The sequence below is a fragment of the Nothobranchius furzeri genome, chromosome 4, assembly GCF_043380555.1.
Source record: "Nothobranchius furzeri strain GRZ-AD chromosome 4, NfurGRZ-RIMD1, whole genome shotgun sequence".
Classification (NCBI taxonomy): Eukaryota; Metazoa; Chordata; class Actinopteri; order Cyprinodontiformes; family Nothobranchiidae; genus Nothobranchius; species Nothobranchius furzeri.
The window spans coordinates 11,772,783-11,794,507 of NC_091744.1; the positions used below are offsets into that span (position 1 = coordinate 11,772,783).

The 21,725-nt window shown below is 42.4% G+C and overlaps 1 protein-coding gene across 1 annotated transcript in view; it reads left to right on the forward strand.

The window, feature by feature from the left end:
* The first annotated feature begins 5,194 nt into the window (after positions 1-5,194).
* tbc1d9 (TBC1 domain family, member 9 (with GRAM domain)) overlaps positions 5,195-21,725 on the forward strand; it is a 32,002-nt gene continuing 15,471 nt past the window's right edge. Inside the window, exons 1-6 of the mRNA XM_015965504.3 lie at positions 5,195-5,507; positions 15,446-15,556; positions 18,376-18,494; positions 18,611-18,839; positions 20,819-21,080; positions 21,423-21,630. Of these exons, the coding sequence (XP_015820990.1) occupies positions 5,387-5,507; positions 15,446-15,556; positions 18,376-18,494; positions 18,611-18,839; positions 20,819-21,080; positions 21,423-21,630 (1,050 nt within the window). The 5' untranslated portion in view covers positions 5,195-5,386. The remainder of the gene's footprint in view (positions 5,508-15,445; positions 15,557-18,375; positions 18,495-18,610; positions 18,840-20,818; positions 21,081-21,422; positions 21,631-21,725) is intronic.

Sequence of the window (21,725 nt, forward strand, 5' to 3'; positions counted from 1 at the left end):
CACCCCCAGCAACAGTCACAGGTAGTGTGCAAAATATCCTCAGTCCAATACAAACTTCTCCAAAAATGCTCTGTAATTGCATCCTGTAAGGCATTAAGCAGCTCAAGAGGAGACCGAATGTGTGGGAATGTGGCACCATATATTGTTCTCAGGTGTAGCATCTCATTCTCAAATTCAGCTGTGAGATCCTTGTAATATTTTCTCATCAGTGCCTGGCATGATATCTTCATCTGCTCTTCAGTCATGTTTGTCATGGTTCGTGATGTTAAGCTTTGCTAATACTGATATATCTTGATATATTAAATACATATGACATGAAATAAACCAGGTTCTCTCTGTGAATGTAATGTACTCTAAATTTTATAATCGCTGCATTATCAGCCAAATTATAAGATTGTCCGTTTTCAAGATCAAATATAAAGAAATTTAAAATAGGCTTAAAATATCTAACCAAGTCAATAACAATCCTCTAACACCAGTGTCATCATGCTATACGAAAAACAGTGGCAGCTTCACATTCCTGAGATTACCACGAATCCATCGATACCAAGTTTGTCCTGCTCCATGATTGGGAAGGAGCTGAAATATCCACACAGAGTGAACCTGTTTTTACTGCAAGGTCCGCGAATTAATTGGCGGCGGCCGCCCGCAATAATAATTCTGGTTAATATATATATATTAATTAGTGTTTTCACTGACAACACTAATTAATTTATATTTGATCTTGATGGTGAAACTAAAGGCGTTTAACACTGAACACCTAACATGATTGCAGCTTCTGAGAGCTAGCTAATATCAGCTAAAACTGTGTTCTGCTGCTGCTGCTCACCGTCCTTCTACTTGCTTCTTTCAATTAACTTTTTCTCCTTCTCCTTCTTTTCTTTTCTTTTCTGGAAGCCAGATTTCCCTTTCTTGGGAAAAGACATGACTGACTCCTGCCTCCAGCTCTGGCTGTCGGCATCTGCGATGTCTCATTAGCTGTATGCGGCCGTGCAGCCCCTGGCTGCGGGTGTGGACTAAACCACTTTGCACATTTTTAAGGGGTGATAGATGCCTCAGAGATTATTCAGTTATTATTTTTAAGGCGAAATTCTGTTTCTTAACCTCTTTATCCAGGTAAAGGGAAGTTTATTAAGACATTAAGTAAGTTGGGGGGAAAAAACAACAACAATAAAACATTTTTATTCAAAGCTGTCTCAGGGCCCCTCCCTGCAGTGGGCCCTGGGTAAACGGTACCCTTCCCCCCCCCCCCCCCCCCCCCAGTCCGACGCCCCTGCTCACTACATCTGGATTGGTGAAGAAACTGGAAAAAGTTATGAAAAAGAAAATATAAACCACCTGGGGTCCATCTGACCCCAACAGGAGCATGTGAAGGTTATATTAAAAAATTCACTTATTAACTTATTGATTTTTGCCCTTGTTCTGAAACGTTTGGACATCCCTGCTTTGGAGCGTGCTGTCAGTGTGCGTCTTGAACAGAAAAGGGGAAAATCTGTTAAAGTCCCTCGTTTTTTGAAATTACAATGGAAAATCTGGATTTTTCAAATGAGATTGCAAATATCACTTCCAAGAAATTTAAGCTGAAACTCATCAGTAGAGTCCCTTTGAAGGGGGAATTTACAGATTTATTGTCTTTATTTATTTTTTATCTCATCTGGTCATTTGAGATGGTGTTATGTTCAAAAATCCTGTTTTTCTTTATCTGGACATCAAAACAGATTTGTCTAAACCCTTAATCTAATCCAAATGATTTTATATTTACTGACATTTGTGTAATGTCACTGCGAAATGTCCTGTTGGCTCTAACTCGTTCAACTGATTTCGTATCATAAAGCAGACAGGAAATAAATTGTCATGCTAGGAAATGCACAGCCGTTGTGTCAGATGTGATCCAAAGCTAAGGTAAAAATAAGAAGCAAAACAAACACGAAGTTTTCCTTCCCTTTGTTTTAGAGGAAGAAAGGACCAACTTCCTGTAAAGGAATGTGGATGTGATTCAGGAAGTGAGAAGTGGAACAAATCGTCCGAGACTTTCTGTGCTCATCTGACACCACGGGGCAGCTATAGGGAATGTTGGCATTTTCATTTTGACATGAGCAAAACATTACAGGAAACATAATGTTGGGAAATCCCTGCTCACACCATCGGCCATCTTTTTAATCAGAGAGTACGTTTACTTTCATATGAACATTTATGAGGACATAGTTTAATTTTCTTTATGTGAAGACCTGCTTTGATCATTACAAGGTTACCATAATGGGGTCAGAATGTGAAATCAGAGTCATCCCCCACCTACAGTTCAGCCTACACGACTCAAAAACACAGCGGGAAACCAAAGCATGAGTACTGTAAGGTGACTCAGTTCATTTCTGTCCCTGTTGCCTGCGGCAATGACTGCCGTAACCTCATCAGACCCTGAAAGTGTGACTTGACTCAGCCTGATGTGGTTAACTGAAGGGGAAAGTTAGTAAACAACCACCTGAAGCCAGCGCCGAGTCGAGCTTTCTCCCCCACATTCTGTATCCTGTTGTTGAGATCACACTGAGCGAAAACGAAGCTAAACTCTTTTTGCATGTACTCAACAAAAGTGTTCCCATTGTTGTGCATCATTCTTTTGTTGTGAAGGAATTTTGATATTTTCCATCCATATCCTGACGTTTTGTATACATTTTCATGCAAATATGACTTTTTGACCCAAAACAAAAGTTCCTTGTTGAAGAGATTCTCAGATTATTGTAGCATGGTGCTGTAATAAAATGGTTTGTGAAATTTCAAACAATTCCACTGATAGTGATCAACACTTGTAGACTTTCTCTGTGTTTACTATAAAGGTCAAACTGAGTTCATTTTAAAGAGATAGTGCAGATATTCTGACGTACGTTTCTGTGGAAAGGTTGTTGACAATTTATATCTCATCTGTTGTAGATAGCTCTTTGAACAACTTCAGTTTGGAGAAATATAGATTTAAGGCCAACATCTCTGTCTGTAGTACAGAGACACGCGACGCCAGTAGCCGTCATCGCAAAGGCTCTCCAACAGGCTCGCAGGGACGGACTGAGCCTAATTTTAAATTTTAAAGCCTAATTTATGCTTCTCCATCTGCATTGGTTCGGAGACACACAACGCCATTATTTGTCATTGCGAGGACCAATGGAGTAACGCCCACTTTTCTAAAAAATCCATCAAACGAGATGAAGATCGCAAGCTTGTGATTGGTCAGGATGCTGCTTCCTATATCTTTATCAATAGCACATCCATTGCACCCTCAAAAAATTAAGAGACCAGAAGGTATTTAGCGACAGAGACGGAGCAGCTTGAAGAAAACCTCCAGGAAAAGCTTGAAATATGAACATTTAATCAGTCACCCGTTACTGGAGAAGTATAATGATACACAGCAAGCATTTTATACGTGAACATAAATGACAAGAAACGTGGAACTGGAGGTGGGGAGCACATGAAGAGGTGGAGGAGAATGGATGGACAGATGTGTCTTTGTTAAAAAGACTCTGAAACACAATGTAAACAACAAAACAGTAAAAGCACAACTCTGGAGTGGATAAACGACTGTAATGATGGCAGGATACCCCAGAAAACGCCCTCTGTTGTCCTGGCGGGGAATTGCTTTGCAACACCCCCCGGGTTACGGAGAAGTTGGAAGGCAAAACATCTCCGTCAATGCGTGTGCGTCCCTCCGTTTCCGGAGCTGATGGAGAAGCATAAATTAGGCTGAACTCTGACCAGATTTTCCATCTGAAGGTGAGTCACAGTGGGGCAAGTTCAAACATAGATTTCTACTTTAAAACAAGAGCAATGTCTAGGTCATAACAGTTCACACTAGGGTTTCTTAACATCGTCGTAAACATTGCCACTGCTGTCAGTTTCACACTACAGAACAGTTGTGGCAGCTATAAGATATAATACCATACCTCATTTATTTATAAAGCACCTTTAAAGTTCCAGCAGCAGGGTTAAGTGCTAAACTATAGAAAATTACACTTCAAACAAATCAAGACACGTGCAGGGTGTAAAAGAGGTTTAAACCGTGACTAGAAGAGTTACTTCCTCTTATATCTGCTGTAATTAAACAACTATGTTAGCATAAATATTCATGACATAGTTCAGATTAGAGGATTCATTTTACAGGAATGCAATTTGTAACTGCAGTTACACTAAATGTGACCATGGTCCCTCTCATACTAGCCACCAGAACATCCATCTGGTTCTAAGCCATTAGAAATAGTCTGTGTTTGTCTAAACTGAGTCTGTTCAAACAACAGCAGGCAGTTTAACCCTTTCTACAAAATCCCAGTTCACACTGTAAGGCATTTATTGTTGTGCTTTCACAAAAAGGATTGATTTAATTCAATTCAATTCAATATTTACATTTGGCAAATATTTGATTTTTTTTAGTAATTAGTTAAATTCTGATTGACTTTATGTAATTATACAAACAACTTTAAAACTAAACTAGAGAGTTTGCAGCTGTGTTGGGCACAAGTAGGTGTGTGTGAACGACTAGACATGTCGGTTTGCACTGAAGATAACCCACTGATCGGGTTTCTTAAAAAAAAAGGAAAATCACGGACCAGCGTCTTCAGAAACAACGCGAGAGTCTTTAATCTGCGTGACCTTCGATCCGCTCCTTCATCAGTGCTTAAAACTAACAAACACACAAGATAGTTTATCTAGTGGAACAGATGAAAGCAGGCAAACATGTTAATCTATTTAGTGAGTTTGTGATTATTACGCCATTGTCGCTCGCGCGCCACCACCTCCAGAACGCTCGCGCTTCCTAAAACCGCGCGACGCGTGCGGCGTTGGCTTGCCATAGACCAGGAGGCGGAGACGGACCTCCGTGTAGGTGTCGAGTGTTTTCTTTAACGCGCGGACGGACGCCGCAGCTGGAAACGCTTCGGACCTTTTCTGATTGGTTGTCTCGGCCGTTTGGCGTCTTTTAACAGCAACGAAAACGCTGACGGACTGTAACGCACCTGCCGCGATGGACAAAGAGTGATCTAACACCGGTGCGTTCCTCTGCCGACAGCTGACTCTCAGTCGAAAGATCCGCTGTTTTTTAACGTCGGGTGAATGTTTAAAGCTTCCGGTTGCAGTTTGACGTTGAAGTGCACCAAATGTGCCGTTTATGGACTGCCATGCAGGCCGACGGAACCGAGCCGTAGCTAACAGGCTCGTTTAATTATAGCAGCGCGTTTTTATTTTGCTGTGGACATCCAGCTGAAGGGTGGAGATTAACCAGCCCTGTAGTGTAAATAATTAACCGTTTGTGGACCCGGAGTCCCGTTCCAGTAAGACCAGTTTGACGGCTGCCACTCAGCAGTCCTGTCTGTGGGTTCAATGTTCCTGTAAAACCAATAAGAGCAGGAAAATGTGGGTCATTCCCGAAGACGTGCTGCTGGCGGGAGCGTTATGGATCACCGAGAGAGCAAACCCGTACTTCATCCTCCAGAGACGTAAGGGACACGGGGATGGAGGCGGAGGACTGGCGGGTGAGTGCCACCTCCCTGCTGCTGGCATCATTTCATTATATATATATTTTAAAAAACAGAATTTTATTTACCTATTTTGTTGACATAAGGTGTGTTTTGGTGCAGGGCATCAGAAAAAAAATCTCTGCGAAAGAGTCAGGTGACAAATCAGCTGTGAAAATGTCCTTTCGCACCCTTCACTAATTGATTAGTCGAACTTTTTCAAACATTACGTCAAAATAAAACTCCTTCCAGGACAAAAAGCATCACACAATCAGCCATCTGATTGCAGTTTTCCCACACACACAAGATCCTGCTGTATCCTGCCTGGTTAACCCAAACAAAGACCACTGCCTTGTTTTTATGCTGCTGCTAGCTGCAGAGCCTCAACAACAGTGGATCTATTTGACAACAAGTTAAAACACAGTCTGTCTGCGTGTTCATGCTGAATCATTCCCCTTCTTCCCCCTCTCACTCCTCCTCTGCTCATTGGCTAACTCCATCCGAAATGGGTCAAGAAACAGCAGGAGGAAGAGTAGTCAGGTCATTAAAAGGACTAGCCAAAGTCCACATTTGAAAGCTTGATGTCCTGTTTTGTCTCTGGTTGTGAAATGTGCTTTTCACTGATTTGTCCCATAAGTTTAACACCTTTGAGAAACTCTGGACTCTACATATTCTGGCATTTCAATACATTCACATGTAAAAAATGCAGTGTAGCCTCTGAATTAAACAGGAAGTGATGCTTCTTTTTATACTTTGGTTTCATTTGGATAAATGATGAGGAATTCTCACTTTTAGCGTCTTGATGTTAAAGCTAACTGACAACAGCAGCATTTGAAGAGGAAAACTGATGCTGAATTTTCCAGATGTTCACTGTGGGTGTCTGGGGCTGGGGGGCTGCTGCCCCCCTCTGGAGGTACTTGAGTTGCCTCAGAGGGTCGACTACTGACTGTTGTGAGTGGGGCCCCCTTGGGGGTTCTCAGCGGCGGCCATGGGTTGCTGCATCGCCCCTGAGTAGGTCTGGGTGGGGGCCTGGGGGCTCGGGGTGTGAGAGCGGCGGGCCGCATGTGAGGGTCTGGGCGGGGACTTGGGGATGGGGTCCTGACTCGTAAGCTGCCGGGAAGAAGGCAGGAACAAGCGGCAGTGCATGGCCCAGGCTTAGGGGCCTCAGGTGGACCTTGACTCCTCTGAAATAATAACAACACTGTCCCATCACAGGGGAGGGGGATGTCCAGGAGGGCGAGGACCCAACCTTTACTGGATGTCTCATGTCTTATATATTCTGGAAGTTGCGCAAATGCAAGGATGGGATTAGATATTCTGCTGGGGTGCCGCTGGGCTGGTGCCCTCAGACTCCGTGGAGCTCTGCGATGCTGCTGCTTTGGGCCCTGGTGAGATGGGCTGGGGTCTCGATGCCCTGGGGAGCATTTTGGGAACAGAGGTGCCTATTGGGGCCAGTGGGGAAGCTTGCTTCCTGGAGGGCTTAGGCCAACCAGCCATTCCCACACATTTTTCTCCTCCAGCTCCTTCACATCATCACAGTCATGCACAAAGATGCTTCTAGAAGTGCTTCTATTTTACAAAAACATACAGTTTCCTTACTTATTTAAAGCTGTAATTTGAATTTAAAATCTTCTATTTCTGATTTATTTAATATTCTCAAAAAACTGGTTACATGTAAATCATAGGGTGATTTTTCCCGATTAGTTCCGACACTGCATGATTTTAGTCATAGGTCTGCTCTTTGGTCATGGCTGGCGGTGTGAGCTTCTCACAGCACAAATCTACGGACACTCACGACCAAACATTTTTCTCATGATTTTTTTCCACAAAAACGTGTCTGTGTGAACCCAACTATTGGAGCTGGATTGATATCAACACAGTGGCTATATTTGGAGGTCTTTAACACTGTTTTCACTTTACTGTTAACAAAACACTTTTCACACAGTCGTTTTTAGCTTCCTATCTTGGTGTTTGTGTGCCAACACTCCTCTCACACTTCACATATAGGAGTCGACAACTGCAGACAACTTTTATACCCAATTATGGAGGAATCATTAGTTTATATGAGGAAAAAGTATTGATATGAAGCAGATAAACAGTGGTTAATATTTAAAGGCCCTATTTCGTGCAAAATCTACTTTTTGTAGCTTTCGACCATGTTTTATTAATTTGTCATGAGGAAAACCCTTACGCACTGGTTTTCCTCTTCACACATGCATCCAGGGACTCTCCAGTCCAGATCCCTCCTTCGCTGGACTGTAAACACTAACATCCAGTCTCTCCATGTAGCTAGCAGGGAGTTTCATTTCCATATTTGTGAAGAAGTAATTTCATTCTCATCTTGTCTGCATTTTAAGTAATGCCTAGACCCACAGTACAGGCCAAAAGTTTGGGCACACCTCCTCATTCGGTGTGTTTTCTTTATTTTCATGACCATGACCATTAACAAAGGGGCCAACCAATGCTAAATACTTCTGGGAACTCCTTCTAGACTGTTGGAAAACCATTTCAGGCGACTACCTTTTGAAGCTCATCAAGAGAATGCCAAGAGTGTGCAAAGCAGTAATCCGAGCCACGGGTGGCTATTTAGAAGAAAATAGAATATCAAATGTTTTCAGTTATTTCACCTGTTTTGGTGAAGTACATAACTCCACATGTGTTCGTTCATAGTTTTGATGCCTTCAGTGAGAATCTACCATGAAAATAAAGAAAACACATTGAATGAGACAGATGTCTCCAAACTCTTGGCCTGTACTGTATATTTGCGATAAGTAAAGGATCCCTGTCCAGTCTTTTAAAGAAATGGTTGGATTTTATATTTTGGACACAGACTGCTTGCTAAACCAAAGCCAGTGCTGGAGTGGGTTGTCAACGCCACTGAAATGTTAATATCACCTGAGAAACCATCAGGGCTGCACAGTGGCGCAGTGGTTGGAGCTGTTGCCTTGCAGCTAGAAGGTCCTGGGTTCGCTTCCCAGCCTGGGATCTTTCTGCATGGAGTTTGCATGTTCTCCCTGTGCATGCATGGGTTCTCTCCGGGTACTCCGGCTTCCACCCCACCTGATTGCCCATTGACCGCTGGCGATAGGCACCAGCCCCCCCCCCCCCCGGGGGTGGGTGTGCGCATTTAGCAACTTGGACACCGGGAAATGTCACAGTGCTCTTGGTGGCTTGTTCGCCACAAGTGTGTGTGTTGCCACAGCTGCTCTCTTCTTTGCGACCCATCCATGACATTTTGCTGGGGATCTGGGTTTACATTATGCAATAGATGGAATTCACACAGGGGAGGCAGGATTTGTCTTTTTTCTGAGTTGAAGGAATGGCTCACAAAAATAACTTGTATTTCATAAAAAATGGCATCTTAAAAGTTTCGAGAGTAAAGTTTTATCACATATTGTGTATCACTTTGGAAGGTGTAAAACTGCATGACGCAGGACCATTAATGTTTCCATAATATAGGAGTGGACCTTTTGGCATTAAACATCGTTGCAGCATTGTGCTTTACGCCTCTTTGTGAGTTCACGCTATGGAAGTGGTGCCGGACATGATGTCACTGTTATGTAAAAGCTCAGCTTGCTGACTTGTCTTGTGGGCCAGCTGGCACGGAGCATTACCTAGCAACACTGGCACTGGCTTTGAACCTTCCTTATAGGAGGAGGGGGAAGTTGCTATCGGCACCAGGCCGTAGCGTTTGACTTAGCAAAGCTCTGATTGGAGCAGAAAGCTCCAGTGTGACAGGAAGGGGAGGCTGAAGGGGTCATTAGTGTGTGTTTGCTCCAGCAGAACACAGCAGCATCTTGTGAGAGGAAGCATGATGAGGTGTGAATACAACAGCTGCAACGGGGACTGCAGAATTATGCAGGAGAGTTCAATGGCACTGATCAAGTGTGGAGAAGACGTGATTTTCTGCTGCTTCTGAGCGTTTAGATAAAAATAATTAAGCGTGCAGCTGTCTGACTATTCCTTCCTCAGCCTGACATTCAAAACAGAGCATCCCTCCTCCATCAACATGCTCCAGTCTAGAGTTCCACTGATATTGGTTCTCTGTTGCCGATACCAATATACAGGAGACCTGGTCAGCCGATAGCCGATCTGTACCACCGATTTTCATGGGCTGATTTTCATGGCAGATATCAGTTTTCCACCTTATTTTCATGCTAAAATGAAAATATCATCGATTGATGCAAAAATTGAAGCTGAATCTGTTTTTGAACTCTAATTTAACTAAGTGTTAAATAGTAACTTTGTGCACCACTCAGTTTTAAACACCTAAATAAAATTATTCTAGGGTATGTGTATTATACGAATGTTATTGGTGAACATGCAAATCCATTTAAATTCAAATCTCCAACAGCACCGGGCTGCCCGAGGATGCGCCTGACATTAAAGCAGCTTAAGGACAAATATCAGCTAATTTGTAAAATTCCGTAAATCTCGGCCGATCTGTCTACCTCTACTCCAGTCCACATTTAATACATCAAAAAGTCTTCTCCACCAACCTTTACACACCAACCCACATGGGAAACCGACCAAATGATAAGCCTAAGTTGTACAATGCTGTGAGATTTCTCTGATAATTGTTCATAAATATTTCTGGTAGATTTTACACGTATGCATTGGACTATAAATCCTCAGATAAAACTGCTGATTAGTGTGGCGCTAAGGATGTCATTTTCATTGAGTTCTGTTCAGTTTGAAACACGATTACATTTCAGCGTTCACTTCTCCTTCCAGCTTGTGCTTGAAAAAGCGCACAACTGTTTCAGGAACTTCCTTCCATTTCACCTCTATACATGTGTTCAAGGCTGATATGCTCAGAGTTAAATATGTAACCAAACATCATCTTGCTTGACTGTAAGTTGACAAAATTTCAGGCTGTTGAGTCACTTGACACGAGCATCATCTGAGTCAGTAAAGAACATCATTTCATAATACAGCTGAGATGCTAATCCTGTTTGATTTGATCGTGAAGTCTAATGTTTAGAGTTTGTTGTGTTGGATTGTTTGAGAATGTTCAGTTCGAGGCAGCGAAACAGTTATGTTCACCAGACACTTTTGTTATTTGATATTGTTCAGGTTTCAGGTGGGGGGGGGGGGGGGGGGGGGTCATTGACCTTTTTGTGGTTTGATTTGCATCCCACAACAAAAACCTTTCTTATTTAGTGAAGCGACGCGGGCCTGGAAAAGTGGCACAAAAGTAAAAACTAAAAAAAATTAATAAACAAATGTTCAGCTGGTTTCCTGTTCTTCCTCCATGTGGCTAAAATTGAACATGTCAGGGAATCACTGGTTTCCTGGTTTTCTCAGTTGGAAAAACTCTAAAGTGTCAAGATGTTTTATTTAGCTCGGTTTCCTACCAGCCAGAGATAATAATTGAAACCGTAATTTTGTTTCTAGGCTTGTTTGGTTGTGTTTTAGTTTGTTCGCTACTAACTTAGTGTGTGGAAATAATAACTGAGGTGAGGAAGAACAAGTAGTCACATGTTCTGATGAGTTCATGCTGCAGACGCGACGCTTGGAGCGCCTGACGAGCCTGACACTAACGTCGCCTTAAGCCTCAGAGTTCTGGGTTTAAGTAACAGCTGCAGTGTTGATGAAAACCAAAGTCTCAACCAAAACCGCGTAAGAGTCTTAACAACAACAACAACCTTTTTGTTTCTGTTTTTGAGGTTTCACTGAAACCCTGAAGGCAGAGAAAAGGTGTTCTCACCTGAGTTTCCTGAGTTAAACCTCAACTCTCACACACGCTGAAAGGATCGGGTCCAGTGGTGTGACTAAAGTCTAGACGGGATGCGTTTTATCACAACACCGTAGCTTATTCTCACACAGGCTTTTCACTTGTTCTTTCAGTCGGTGTGGAAACGGCAGCTATGACTGAGCTTTAAACTTGTTGGGTTTTTTTTGTCATGAGGAAGTTCATCTGAATAGTTCTTTATTTATTTATTTATTTGCACATTTGAAACTCACTTCATCCGTTTAATATTCATGTCTTAAGCCGTATAACGAGGGGTGAAGGAGTTCCAGATAAATGAATACAAGGGTATTTTTTCTGGAATGCATTGAACCAAACAGTAAAGAGGTAATGAGAAAATCTAAAGTAAGGACATGAAAATCAGCGGTTCATTTTCCCACTGACTTGTTTTTTTGTTTTTTACTTACGGTAAATAATCAAATGATTTAGTTCTCCTCCATAGGCTCGTCTCTTCTCCCCCTCCCCCTTATTTTCATGGGTGACTCATGCTGTTTGCCACAAAAAGCTGCAGAACAAAAATAACCTTATGTGGTGGTTAAACATATCAACTGAGAAAAATCAAGAATAAAGAAAACATTGCCTGCAGTTTTCTGACTCCTTCAATCAGATGTGTTAAAACTCCCTTGTATGTGAGAGATTCATAATAAACTCAAAACAGGTGCTAATGAGCACACTTTCTCATGAATAATGCCTGATTCACCCAGACTACGGAACGATGCGGCCCAGTTTCTGTACATCGTCCTGACGAAATGTCCTCCACACCAACTACGGTTCTTGGACATCTGCTCCAGCAAGAGCACCAGCATTTTTAGGGTTCACAGTAGGGATGTAAGAAGAGGTTCAAAAGCCGTGTATCTAATTTTTGGAAGAATTTACATACAAACATTTGTGTGTATTCTTTTCTTTTGGTGCAGTTCAAACATCGACCACTAGTTAGTAGCAGTGTGCAGTGGGTTTTGTTTCCACCACTGAAATGTAAATCCCTCGGTTATGGTTCAGATACATAACATGTTTAAAACGCGGTATCAGTTAGGACTGTTTATTGAATATTTCTACAATAAATTCGGTTAAAATAATCACTAACGTCTGACTGAATGTATCGCAGTATGCATTGTATCATCTCCCCTGTATCGTATCGCCAGGATTTCACCAATGCACATTCCTAGTTCACACAATAACAACTATGTACAGGGGTGTGAAAGTTTGGGTAGCCTTGTTAATTTTCATGATTTTCCTTTATATATTGTTGGTTATGATTATAATATTTCAGTGATATATATCATATAGGAGACGCACAGTGATATTTGAAAAGTGAAACAGTTTATCGGATTTAAAGAAAGTGTGCAATAATTGTATAAACAAAATTAGGCACGTGCATAAATTTTGGCGCCACAAATAAGAAATGAAATCAATTTTTAGTAGATCCTCCTATTTCTCCAACCTGGTGTCCCAGAGCAAAGGGAACCCCAAGGTGCTGTTTAACACCATCAGCAGCATCGTCTCTCCTGCCTCTCCTACAGCCTCCATCCACTCTGTTGCAGACTGTGAGAACTTTCTGTCTTTCTTTGTGGACAAAGTCAATAAGGTTAGATCTAGCATCTCTCCTTCAGCCTTATCGCTGCCCCTCCCAACTCCAACCAGGCCCATCATCCTAGATAGCTTTGCTCCTGTTTCTTTGCCTGAGTTAACCAAACTAGTTAACTCTATGAAGACCTCTGCATGCCCCCTCGAAATCTTTCCCTCATCTTTGTTTAAAAGTGCTTTTCAGTCCATCGGTCCCAGCGTGCTCTCTATAATTAATGCTTCTCTGGTTTCTAGTCAGGTCCCTACTTACTTTAAGAATGCTGTAATCCACCCTCTTCTTAAAAAACCGAGTCTCGACCCCTCTCTTCTTAGCAGCTTCAGACCCATCTCTAAACTTCTGTTCATCTCCAAGATCTTGGAAAAGGTTGTGGCTAAACAACTCACAGCTGCTCTTGATGAACATAACATCTATGATAGCTTCCAGTCAGGTTTTCGTAGAGCTCATTCTAATGAAACAGCTCTTCTTAGGGTCTCTAATGACCTTCTGACTCACAGTGATGCAGGGGATTGTTCTGTTCTGGTCCTGCTGGACCTGACTGCAGCCTTTGACACTGTTGACCATCACCTGCTACTGGAGAGTCTGAGAGACTGGGTAGGCCTATCAGGAACTGCTCTGGAGTGGTTCTCCTCTTATCTCTCTGAGCGCTCCTTTTCTGTGGCCGTCTCCAAGTTTAGGTCCTCCACCACCTCTCTTACCCATGGTGTCTCACAAGGTTCTGTGCTGGGGCCTCTACTCTTCCTCCTCTATCTGTTTCCTCTTCAGCACATCCTGAGCTCCTTCAAAGGAATCTCCTACCATCTTTATGCAGATGACATCCAGCTGTACATCTCCTTCAAGCCCCATGAGATGTCTAAGCTGCAGCTGTTACACACCTGCTTAGACTCTATCAAAACCTGGAAGGCTGGGAGCTTTCTTCAGCTGAATGAAGATAAGACTGAGATCCTCATCTGTGCCCCAGACAAGCTGGTTCCCAAAGTCAGAGACTCTCTTTGTCAGCTTGCTTCTCACACCAAACCTTCTGTCAGGAATCTTGGCGTGACCTTTGACCCAGCTCTTAACCTGGATTCTCATGTCAGTTCTCTTGTTGGCTCTTCCTTCTTCCATCTCAGGAACATTGCTAAGCTGAGTCCCATTCTGTCTCGCTCTGAACTTGAGACAGTTCTCCACACCTTCATCTCCTCACGCTTAGACTACTGTAACTCTCTTTTCACGTGTCTGAGCAGAACCTCCCTGAACCGTCTACAGGTGGTTCAGAAGGCCTGTGCTCGGCTTCTGACCAAGTCCTCCAAACACACCCACATCACCCCGCTTCTCCTCCAGCTTCACTGGCTGCCAGTCAACTTCAGGGTTCATTTCAAGATCCTGGTTCTGGTCTGTAGGGCCTTACATGGACAAGCACCATCTTACATTGGTGATCTTCTTAGTCCCTACACCCCCAGCAGGTCCCTGAGGTCCAGTGATCAATTCCACCTTCCTCAGGGTCCACTAATTTCCCTTTTTCCTATTCACTCTCTCTCTTTCTTTACATTTTTAATCACAATTATCTAGTTTTTGCTCATTTTAAAAATATTTTTCATCATTTTCTAAATTCTTTTTTTATATTTTTACATTTTTTGTTTTTGTTAAGCGCCTCGTGATTTTTATCTTGAGAGGCGCTATAGAAAAGATTTTCATCTTTCGCCTCCTTTTGCAGAAATAACAGCCTCTAAACACTTCCTATAGTTTCCAATGACAGTCTGGATTCTGGTTGAAGGTACTATGGACCATTCTTCTTTACTAAACATCTCTAGTTCTTTCAGCTGAGCATGGACAGCTCTCTGTAACTCACCCCACAGATTTTCAACAATATTCAAGTCTGGGGACTGAGATGTTCACGCTTTACTGAAGGTAGCAGGTGTTTTTCTTGAAATGCTGTGCTCTTTTTCCTCCATGCATAGCGCCCCATGTTATGTCCAAATAACTCAGTTTTAGTTTCATCAGTCCACAGCACCTTATTCCAGATTAGGCTGGTTTGTCCAAATGTGCTTTAGCAAACCTCAAGCAGCTCTGCTTGTTCTGCTTCACTTTTCATACAGCATCTCCTTCTCAAAAACATTTGGTAATGTTCCAGTGAATCATTTCTTCTCTTTTAATACCTTACTAGTTTATTTCTATAGCACATTTAAAAACAGCATGAGAGCTGACCAAAGTGCTGCACAGGACAACAATCATAGAACTTCAGAGATTAAATTAAAAAAGCAAACATAAAAAGGAGTCGCTGTCCAAAAGCCAAGACACAAAAGTGGGTCTTCAGCCGTCATTTAAAGACGGCAATGTATGAAGGCTGTCTAATTGTGAGGGGTAATCCATTCCTGAGCACGGGATCGATGCATACGAAGCCTGCTCCCCCTCTAGCTTACCTAGCTCATGGAAGGAGTGCATCCTTCCATCCATCCAGAGTAGCAAGTCAGCTGACCTCAGTGAGCGTACCAGTACGTGAGCAGTGAGCAGGTCCAAATCGTCAAGAAGCCTGATGACATTCTTTGTTATTAAAGGGAAAAGTATGATTCCAAACATTTTCTATTTGAAGGTTTCTGTGATTTTTTTTTTCTCTCTTAACCATATTTTGGTCTCATCCAGGTTTGCTGGTTGGGACCTTGGATGTGGTTCTGGACTCGAGCGCTCGGATGGCCCCTTACAGGATCCTCTACCAGACTCCCGACTCTGTAGTCTACTGGATTATTGCTCATGGTACGTGAACCACCAGCACCTGCCATCACACCTGTTTTAATTTGAAGCAAAACAAACCACTTGGACCCATTCCAGGATCACAGCAGGTATGAACTTATTCCATACGGACCCTGCTGTAATTTTACCCCCGCCCTGCCCCAGCTCCATCACAACACTCCGTAATCTAACATCCTGCCTTTTCCCGTGCTAACTGCATTACTTCATGCCTCGGAGGTTTCAGAGCAGGATTACAGGAACGATGGAGGAATCAATGTCCTCCAGCTAATTACTTGATGGAGTTTCTTTATGATTTACCGTTTTCAGATTAACCCCGCTCTGCTTTTTCTGCTTTTTCTTTTCTCTCCAGAAAATCTCCATTTGCTGCTTTTACAGTTTTGATGGGAATAAAAGTGCTTTGTAGACGACTTCTGGTGGTAATTTATGCTAATTCTTAACAAAGCTCCTGACTGACTTTTTTTTCTGCACTGTCATCTGAATTATGTCATTGCTCTGAGTGTGGCCTTAAATAGTTAGAAAGAAAAAGGGAAAAACTAAATCTGCGACACTATTTTTGATTTGATCTCAAGCGGACAGAATAAAGACTAAATTTTAAATTGTTAAAGTCTGCAGCCATGTGATAAGTGTGTGTGTGATGTTTTCATCATGCACATTCAGTTATCTTCTATCTGAAATGGAGGCCTACACAAGGAGTGCTTGTGTCAGAAATAAGATGGGCTCTCCTCTCTTCCTCCTCCCAGCAGTCCGGCCGGGACATGTGTGATGTGGTCTGTGTGCTCTCGCTGAAGGCTGTTAGCAGCCATGTTTGTGGTATAATGGTCTACTGTGGCAGCTGTTACTTGTCCAAAGGGGTTGGTTGTAATCTTGCTGCTCGGTTGATGTGACAGTGTAAATATAAGATTTTGTTTGTTCTCTTTACTTCAGCAATGCTACAGGATGTTTTTATTTTACAATGAGCTCTCTAAAATGACAAGTCAACACCAAACTGCATTTTCTCCACTCAGATTTGCACAAATTATTTCTGTTAAAACTATTGTGTGACCAAAATGTTTCACTATATCATAGTTTTGAATATTTTTGAGTTCTACCTGCAGGAACACAAAACCATATTATATGAAAGTTTTGCTTTTCCAATGGAAAATCCAACTTTTTAATCAATGGGTGATGCTTAATAGCAGAGCTATTCAATTGTGGGCCTCAAGGGCCGGTATCCAGCGGGTTTTAGGGGTTTCTTTCCAACACACATGCTTCAGTGGTTGAATCAGCTGTGCAGCAGCTCATCAGGCTCTGCAGAAGCCTGTTAATCACCAGCTGATTGAAATCAGGTGTGTTGAAGCGGAGTTGAAACCAAGACGTGCTGGATACTGTCCTTCAAAGCCCGGAATTGAATAGCCCTGCTTTATAGTCTGGTTTGTGATGCTAAAGACTCATTGAAGTTATTCTTTACATCTGGGTAACCTCACATCTGCACAAGCTGAATGTCAAGAACCTTGTCTCCAGTCATTATCCAGAGGTGTATCTCTGCGATTTAATCTAACAAAATAAAACCTAGGGATTTAGATCTTGCTACTTTAGTGTCCGCCCTGGTACTAGGAGATTAGGGTTTGATTCCCGGTCGGGTCATACCAAAGACTTTTAAAATGGGACCCAGTGCCTGCCTCCCTGCATGGCACTCGGCTCAAAGGGGTTGGATTGGGGGATCAAACCGTCAAATAGTTCCCAAGCGCAGCCACCGCTCCCCTCCATGGGGATGGATCAAATGCGGAGATGAATTTCACCAGCATGATGGTGGCAATTGGACTTTAACTTTGACTTTAACATTATACAACACATCTTTGTACTGATGAACAATAAAATAAACCTCTTAAAGCTAGCAGTGTTTAGCACAGAGCTTCCAGATGAATTTGATAGAGCTAATGAGCTGCAGGGATAAAAGTCCTCCGCGGAACCGGCCGTTTGAACTTCTCACAGCTGAACCAACGAAGGTGCAACCGGATCTCTTCTACGTTTTACGCATTAATGCTGAAGGATCACCGTGGCACAGCTCCGTTTATTCTGGCGAACAACAGAAACAAACACAAACGTATACAATTACGCAACACATTTTGTGTAATCAATGTAACAAAACTGTTCCTGTGGGTCACACAGAACCACACACCACACTGGTGGTGTCACCACTTTCACACACGTTTATTTCTCAGGACTGATCGGTCTACAGCTCCTCCCCGCTACTGGATCCGCTCGGTCGGTTCTCCCCAGCTCCTCGTCCCTGCAGCCGCGCACAATTATATAAAAAAGCACAGAAGTCATTAGATGGCTGTAACATGTTTGTTTCTGGACATGTGGGGCGATTGTTTAACTTTTTTATTCTGTCACGACTCACGAGACTTTGTCTGCACTAGAACTGGCCGCTAACCACTGCCTTCAGCGTATTTTATGGAAACCTGTAAAGTTGAACTTTACTGTCATTTTGTCTACTTGTGCAGCTACAGCTCTACTTGTGCTAACCATGCCAACAGATTTTATTTAGCTGCTGTTTATCTCTTGTTGACAACTAACAGATAAACACAACAGTGATCAATGGGGAGGTGCTGGTGTGCATCGGTTTCTTGCCCTCCAGTCTGGGGTGGGCGTGTGGGCACGTGACTCTAAACAAAATGTTCTAAATAAACATCGACTCGAACAATAAAACCTTCTAAAGCTGTTTTATGTTTTATTCATGCATTAAAATCATTTCAACTCTGCAGCATAATGCTTACAAGACCGACTGTCGTTATGCCCTTTGCTCCTGAGTATTCTGACTCCCCCCACCTCCTCTGCAGGGACGTCCCGTAAAGAGATCACAGAGCACTGGGAGTGGCTGGAACACAACCTGCTGCAGACTCTCTCCATCTTTGAGAATGAGAATGACATCACCACCTTTGTCAAGGGAAAAGTGCAGGTAGGTTCTGTTAAAGCTCCAGTGGGTTTAAAAATCATTTTATGACATAAAAGCTGCAATTAAGTCCTTAACACTATGACCCAAACACTTGTGGTGACGTTTCTATTTTGTTGCAGGGAATCATCGCAGAGTACAACAAGAATCATGACGTCAAAGAGGATGATGACACGGACAAGTTCAAGGAGGCGAGCTCCAAGTTTCGTAAGCTGTTTGGGATGCCTGAAGAGGAGAAGCTGGTCAACTATTACTCTTGCAGCTACTGGAAGGGGAAGGTTCCCCGGCAGGGATGGATGTACCTCAGCATCAACCACCTCTGCTTTTATTCCTACTTACTGGGCAAAGAAGGTCTCATATCTAGTCTTTCATTAACCAAAACACATTTTAACGTAACTTTTTGGTTCCGTGACTTTTTACAAAGAGCCAAATTCTAAACGGCTTAAATAATCTACAGTATGCTACCTTTCAGAGCAAAGATAGGCCCATCTATTGACTGAATGATTGAAACGTTCATCAGAACATTAGACAACACATTCTAAAAACAACTAATACATATAGAAAAGGAAAGGGGGAAAAAGTCATTGCCCCTAAGGGAGTGGGTAACAAATTACAAGCCTGAATTATTGTCCCAGTCTATTCCCCGACTCATATCCACCTACCTTTTTAACCATTCAGCTAGCGGTTAGCATCTTGGTTTCACTTGCATCTCTGGCCTATCCGTCGAGTGGTTTTAACGTTTCAATGGCGCTGGCTTGAAGAAGTAACTCGTCTGAAAACTAACTACAGTACTGGCGGTGGCCAGTATAGTCTGTGACATTGCTGTCATGTTCTGGCTCTGCTTTTATGAGATATACTGAAGATAAAATCCAACTATTTCTGGTGATTAAACTCTTCTTTGGAACGACAGAACAGATCCCTGTGTCTCTCGCAGCAAAAAGGCATTTTTGCATCCTAGCCAATATTTAAAGTGCAGATGAGACGAGAAAGAAATTACTTCTTCACAACTGTGGAGATTAGACTCCCTGCTAGCTACACAGAGAGACTGGGAGTTAGTGTTTACAGTCAAGGGGCCTCATTTATAAAGCTTCCGTATGCACAAAACTGGGTCTGAAAAAAGTGAATGTCCACACAAACTTTGTGATTTATAAAGAAAAATTGGATGTGTGATTTCAGACATATTTTCAGATGTGTAGATTCTCCTGCGCACACACAACCAACAATAACCCCTCCTATCTCTGAACTGAGAATAAAAGTAACATTTGTAATTAAAATTTATTGTTTTTAAGATATTGTATTTGTATGTCTAAAAAATTACTTAATGATGCAGTAATGTGTCTCTCATCAGCGCATCTGTGAGTTTAGCTGTAAACTTAAATGGCATCGCAGCAAACCGGGCAGAGGCGCTGTTGTCGGGGCGTCCTTAAACAGAAGTTCTGACAGAACACCAGCTTGTGTTCTGTCGATTAGCCGATTAGGCTCATTTGTTAGATCTAAAAAGATTTCCTCCCTAAACCCATTTTGGGTTACATTCAATGTTTTCAGAAAATGTTGCCCTTAACTCTGGAAAAGCGTGATCCCTCCCTTCACGGTCAGGCTGTTCTGTGGAGTCAAGTTCCTATGCTCTGGTTCGCTGGAGCGCTGGCAGTAAAATTCTCTCTGATTCTCTGATTCTGATTCACACCATTGTGCCACTTTTACTGATTTAGTAGTAGCATAGTATAATTCTAAGTTTTTACCTATTATATCTGCTGATCGCTCCAAAACGCACCGCTGTAGCAACATTTTGTCCACATCTACGTCACGACCCAGAGCATACGCTTTAACTTTTGAATCAAGGCCTTTCTTTTCTAAAGTGAAACTTCATTTAAAAACTTTTTTTCTTTTTCCTATTTGTTTTTTAACATTTGACCCATTGCAACTTTTATCAGTTAGATCTTGTAAAATAAATGTAAAACATATCTAGTTTATATCTTTTGACAGGCACACATGGCTTTTATGACCAATATTTTTCACTATGTGATCGTTTTTAATCAGTTTTACTGGTGAGAAATAGTTGCAGGTAAACAAAATCATAATAGAAGAACTACATATCTAGAACCTCTTTTAAGGAAAACTTAACTTTTGTGTCTAAATTTTTAATTTTTGTAGCTCTTTAACTAAATGAGTTTTATATGGGGATAATCATAAGAAAAATATGAAGTCTTAGATTTCTTTAGCCAAGTATTGAAATAAATGGGTGTAATTTAGACATAAAGCAGTGTAAAGCATTACTTAACAAAAGCCTGTTCATTTGGTTAGCTGAATAAGGAATCTTCTCATGTTTTCAGTCAAACTGGTGGTGCGCTGGGCTGATATCACCCAACTGGAGAAGAGCGCCACCCTCCTCCTGCCCGACGTAATCAAGGTGAGCACGAGAGCCAAGGAGCACCTCTTCTCCGTCTTCCTGAACATCAACGAGACCTTCAAGCTGGCAGAACAGCTGGCCAACATCGCCATGCGCCAGCTGCTGGACAACAAAGGCTTTGAACAGGACCGCTCGCTGCCCAAACTCAAAAAGAAATCTCCACAGAAGGTGTCTGCACTGAAAAGGTGGGAGCTGGCGTTCATTACTGATTAATCCTGTTTACTGTGGATTGAAAGTAATCCTCAATATTATAATTGCAAATTCTATTTTAGATGTGCCCTTGTGAGAAGGATTATTAATTCTAATGCTCTTTGAGCTCATTAAAATGCTAAATTCATTCATGGTGACTAAAGTCTTAGTTTTTATGTTTGAACATTTAAGGTTGATGCTTCTAGCAGAACTCTTTACTGCCTTTACTTAGCATTACTCTGTGGATTCATTTGGGCTTTATGATGGCCGATAAGCTAACGGCTGCACTGTTTATCGACTCATTTATGTACAAATCTTACGTGTTTTGCATCTTTCAGAGATCTGGATGCGAGAGCAAAAAGCGAGCGCTACCGAGCCCTCTTCCGTCTGCCCAAAGATGAGAAACTGGATGGGCACACAGACTGCACCCTGTGGACCCCCTTTAACAAGATGCACATCCTGGGACAGATGTTTGTTTCCACAAACTACATCTGCTTCACCAGCAAGGAGGAGACGCTGTGTAGCCTCATCATTCCTCTGCGGGAGGTCAGTTGTTGGGATTATGGCTTGGATTGGATTATGTTGGTGGTGTTGTCCGTAGCGAAGCGTAAAAATGCAGCTGTGCGCCTGAATTCATCCCC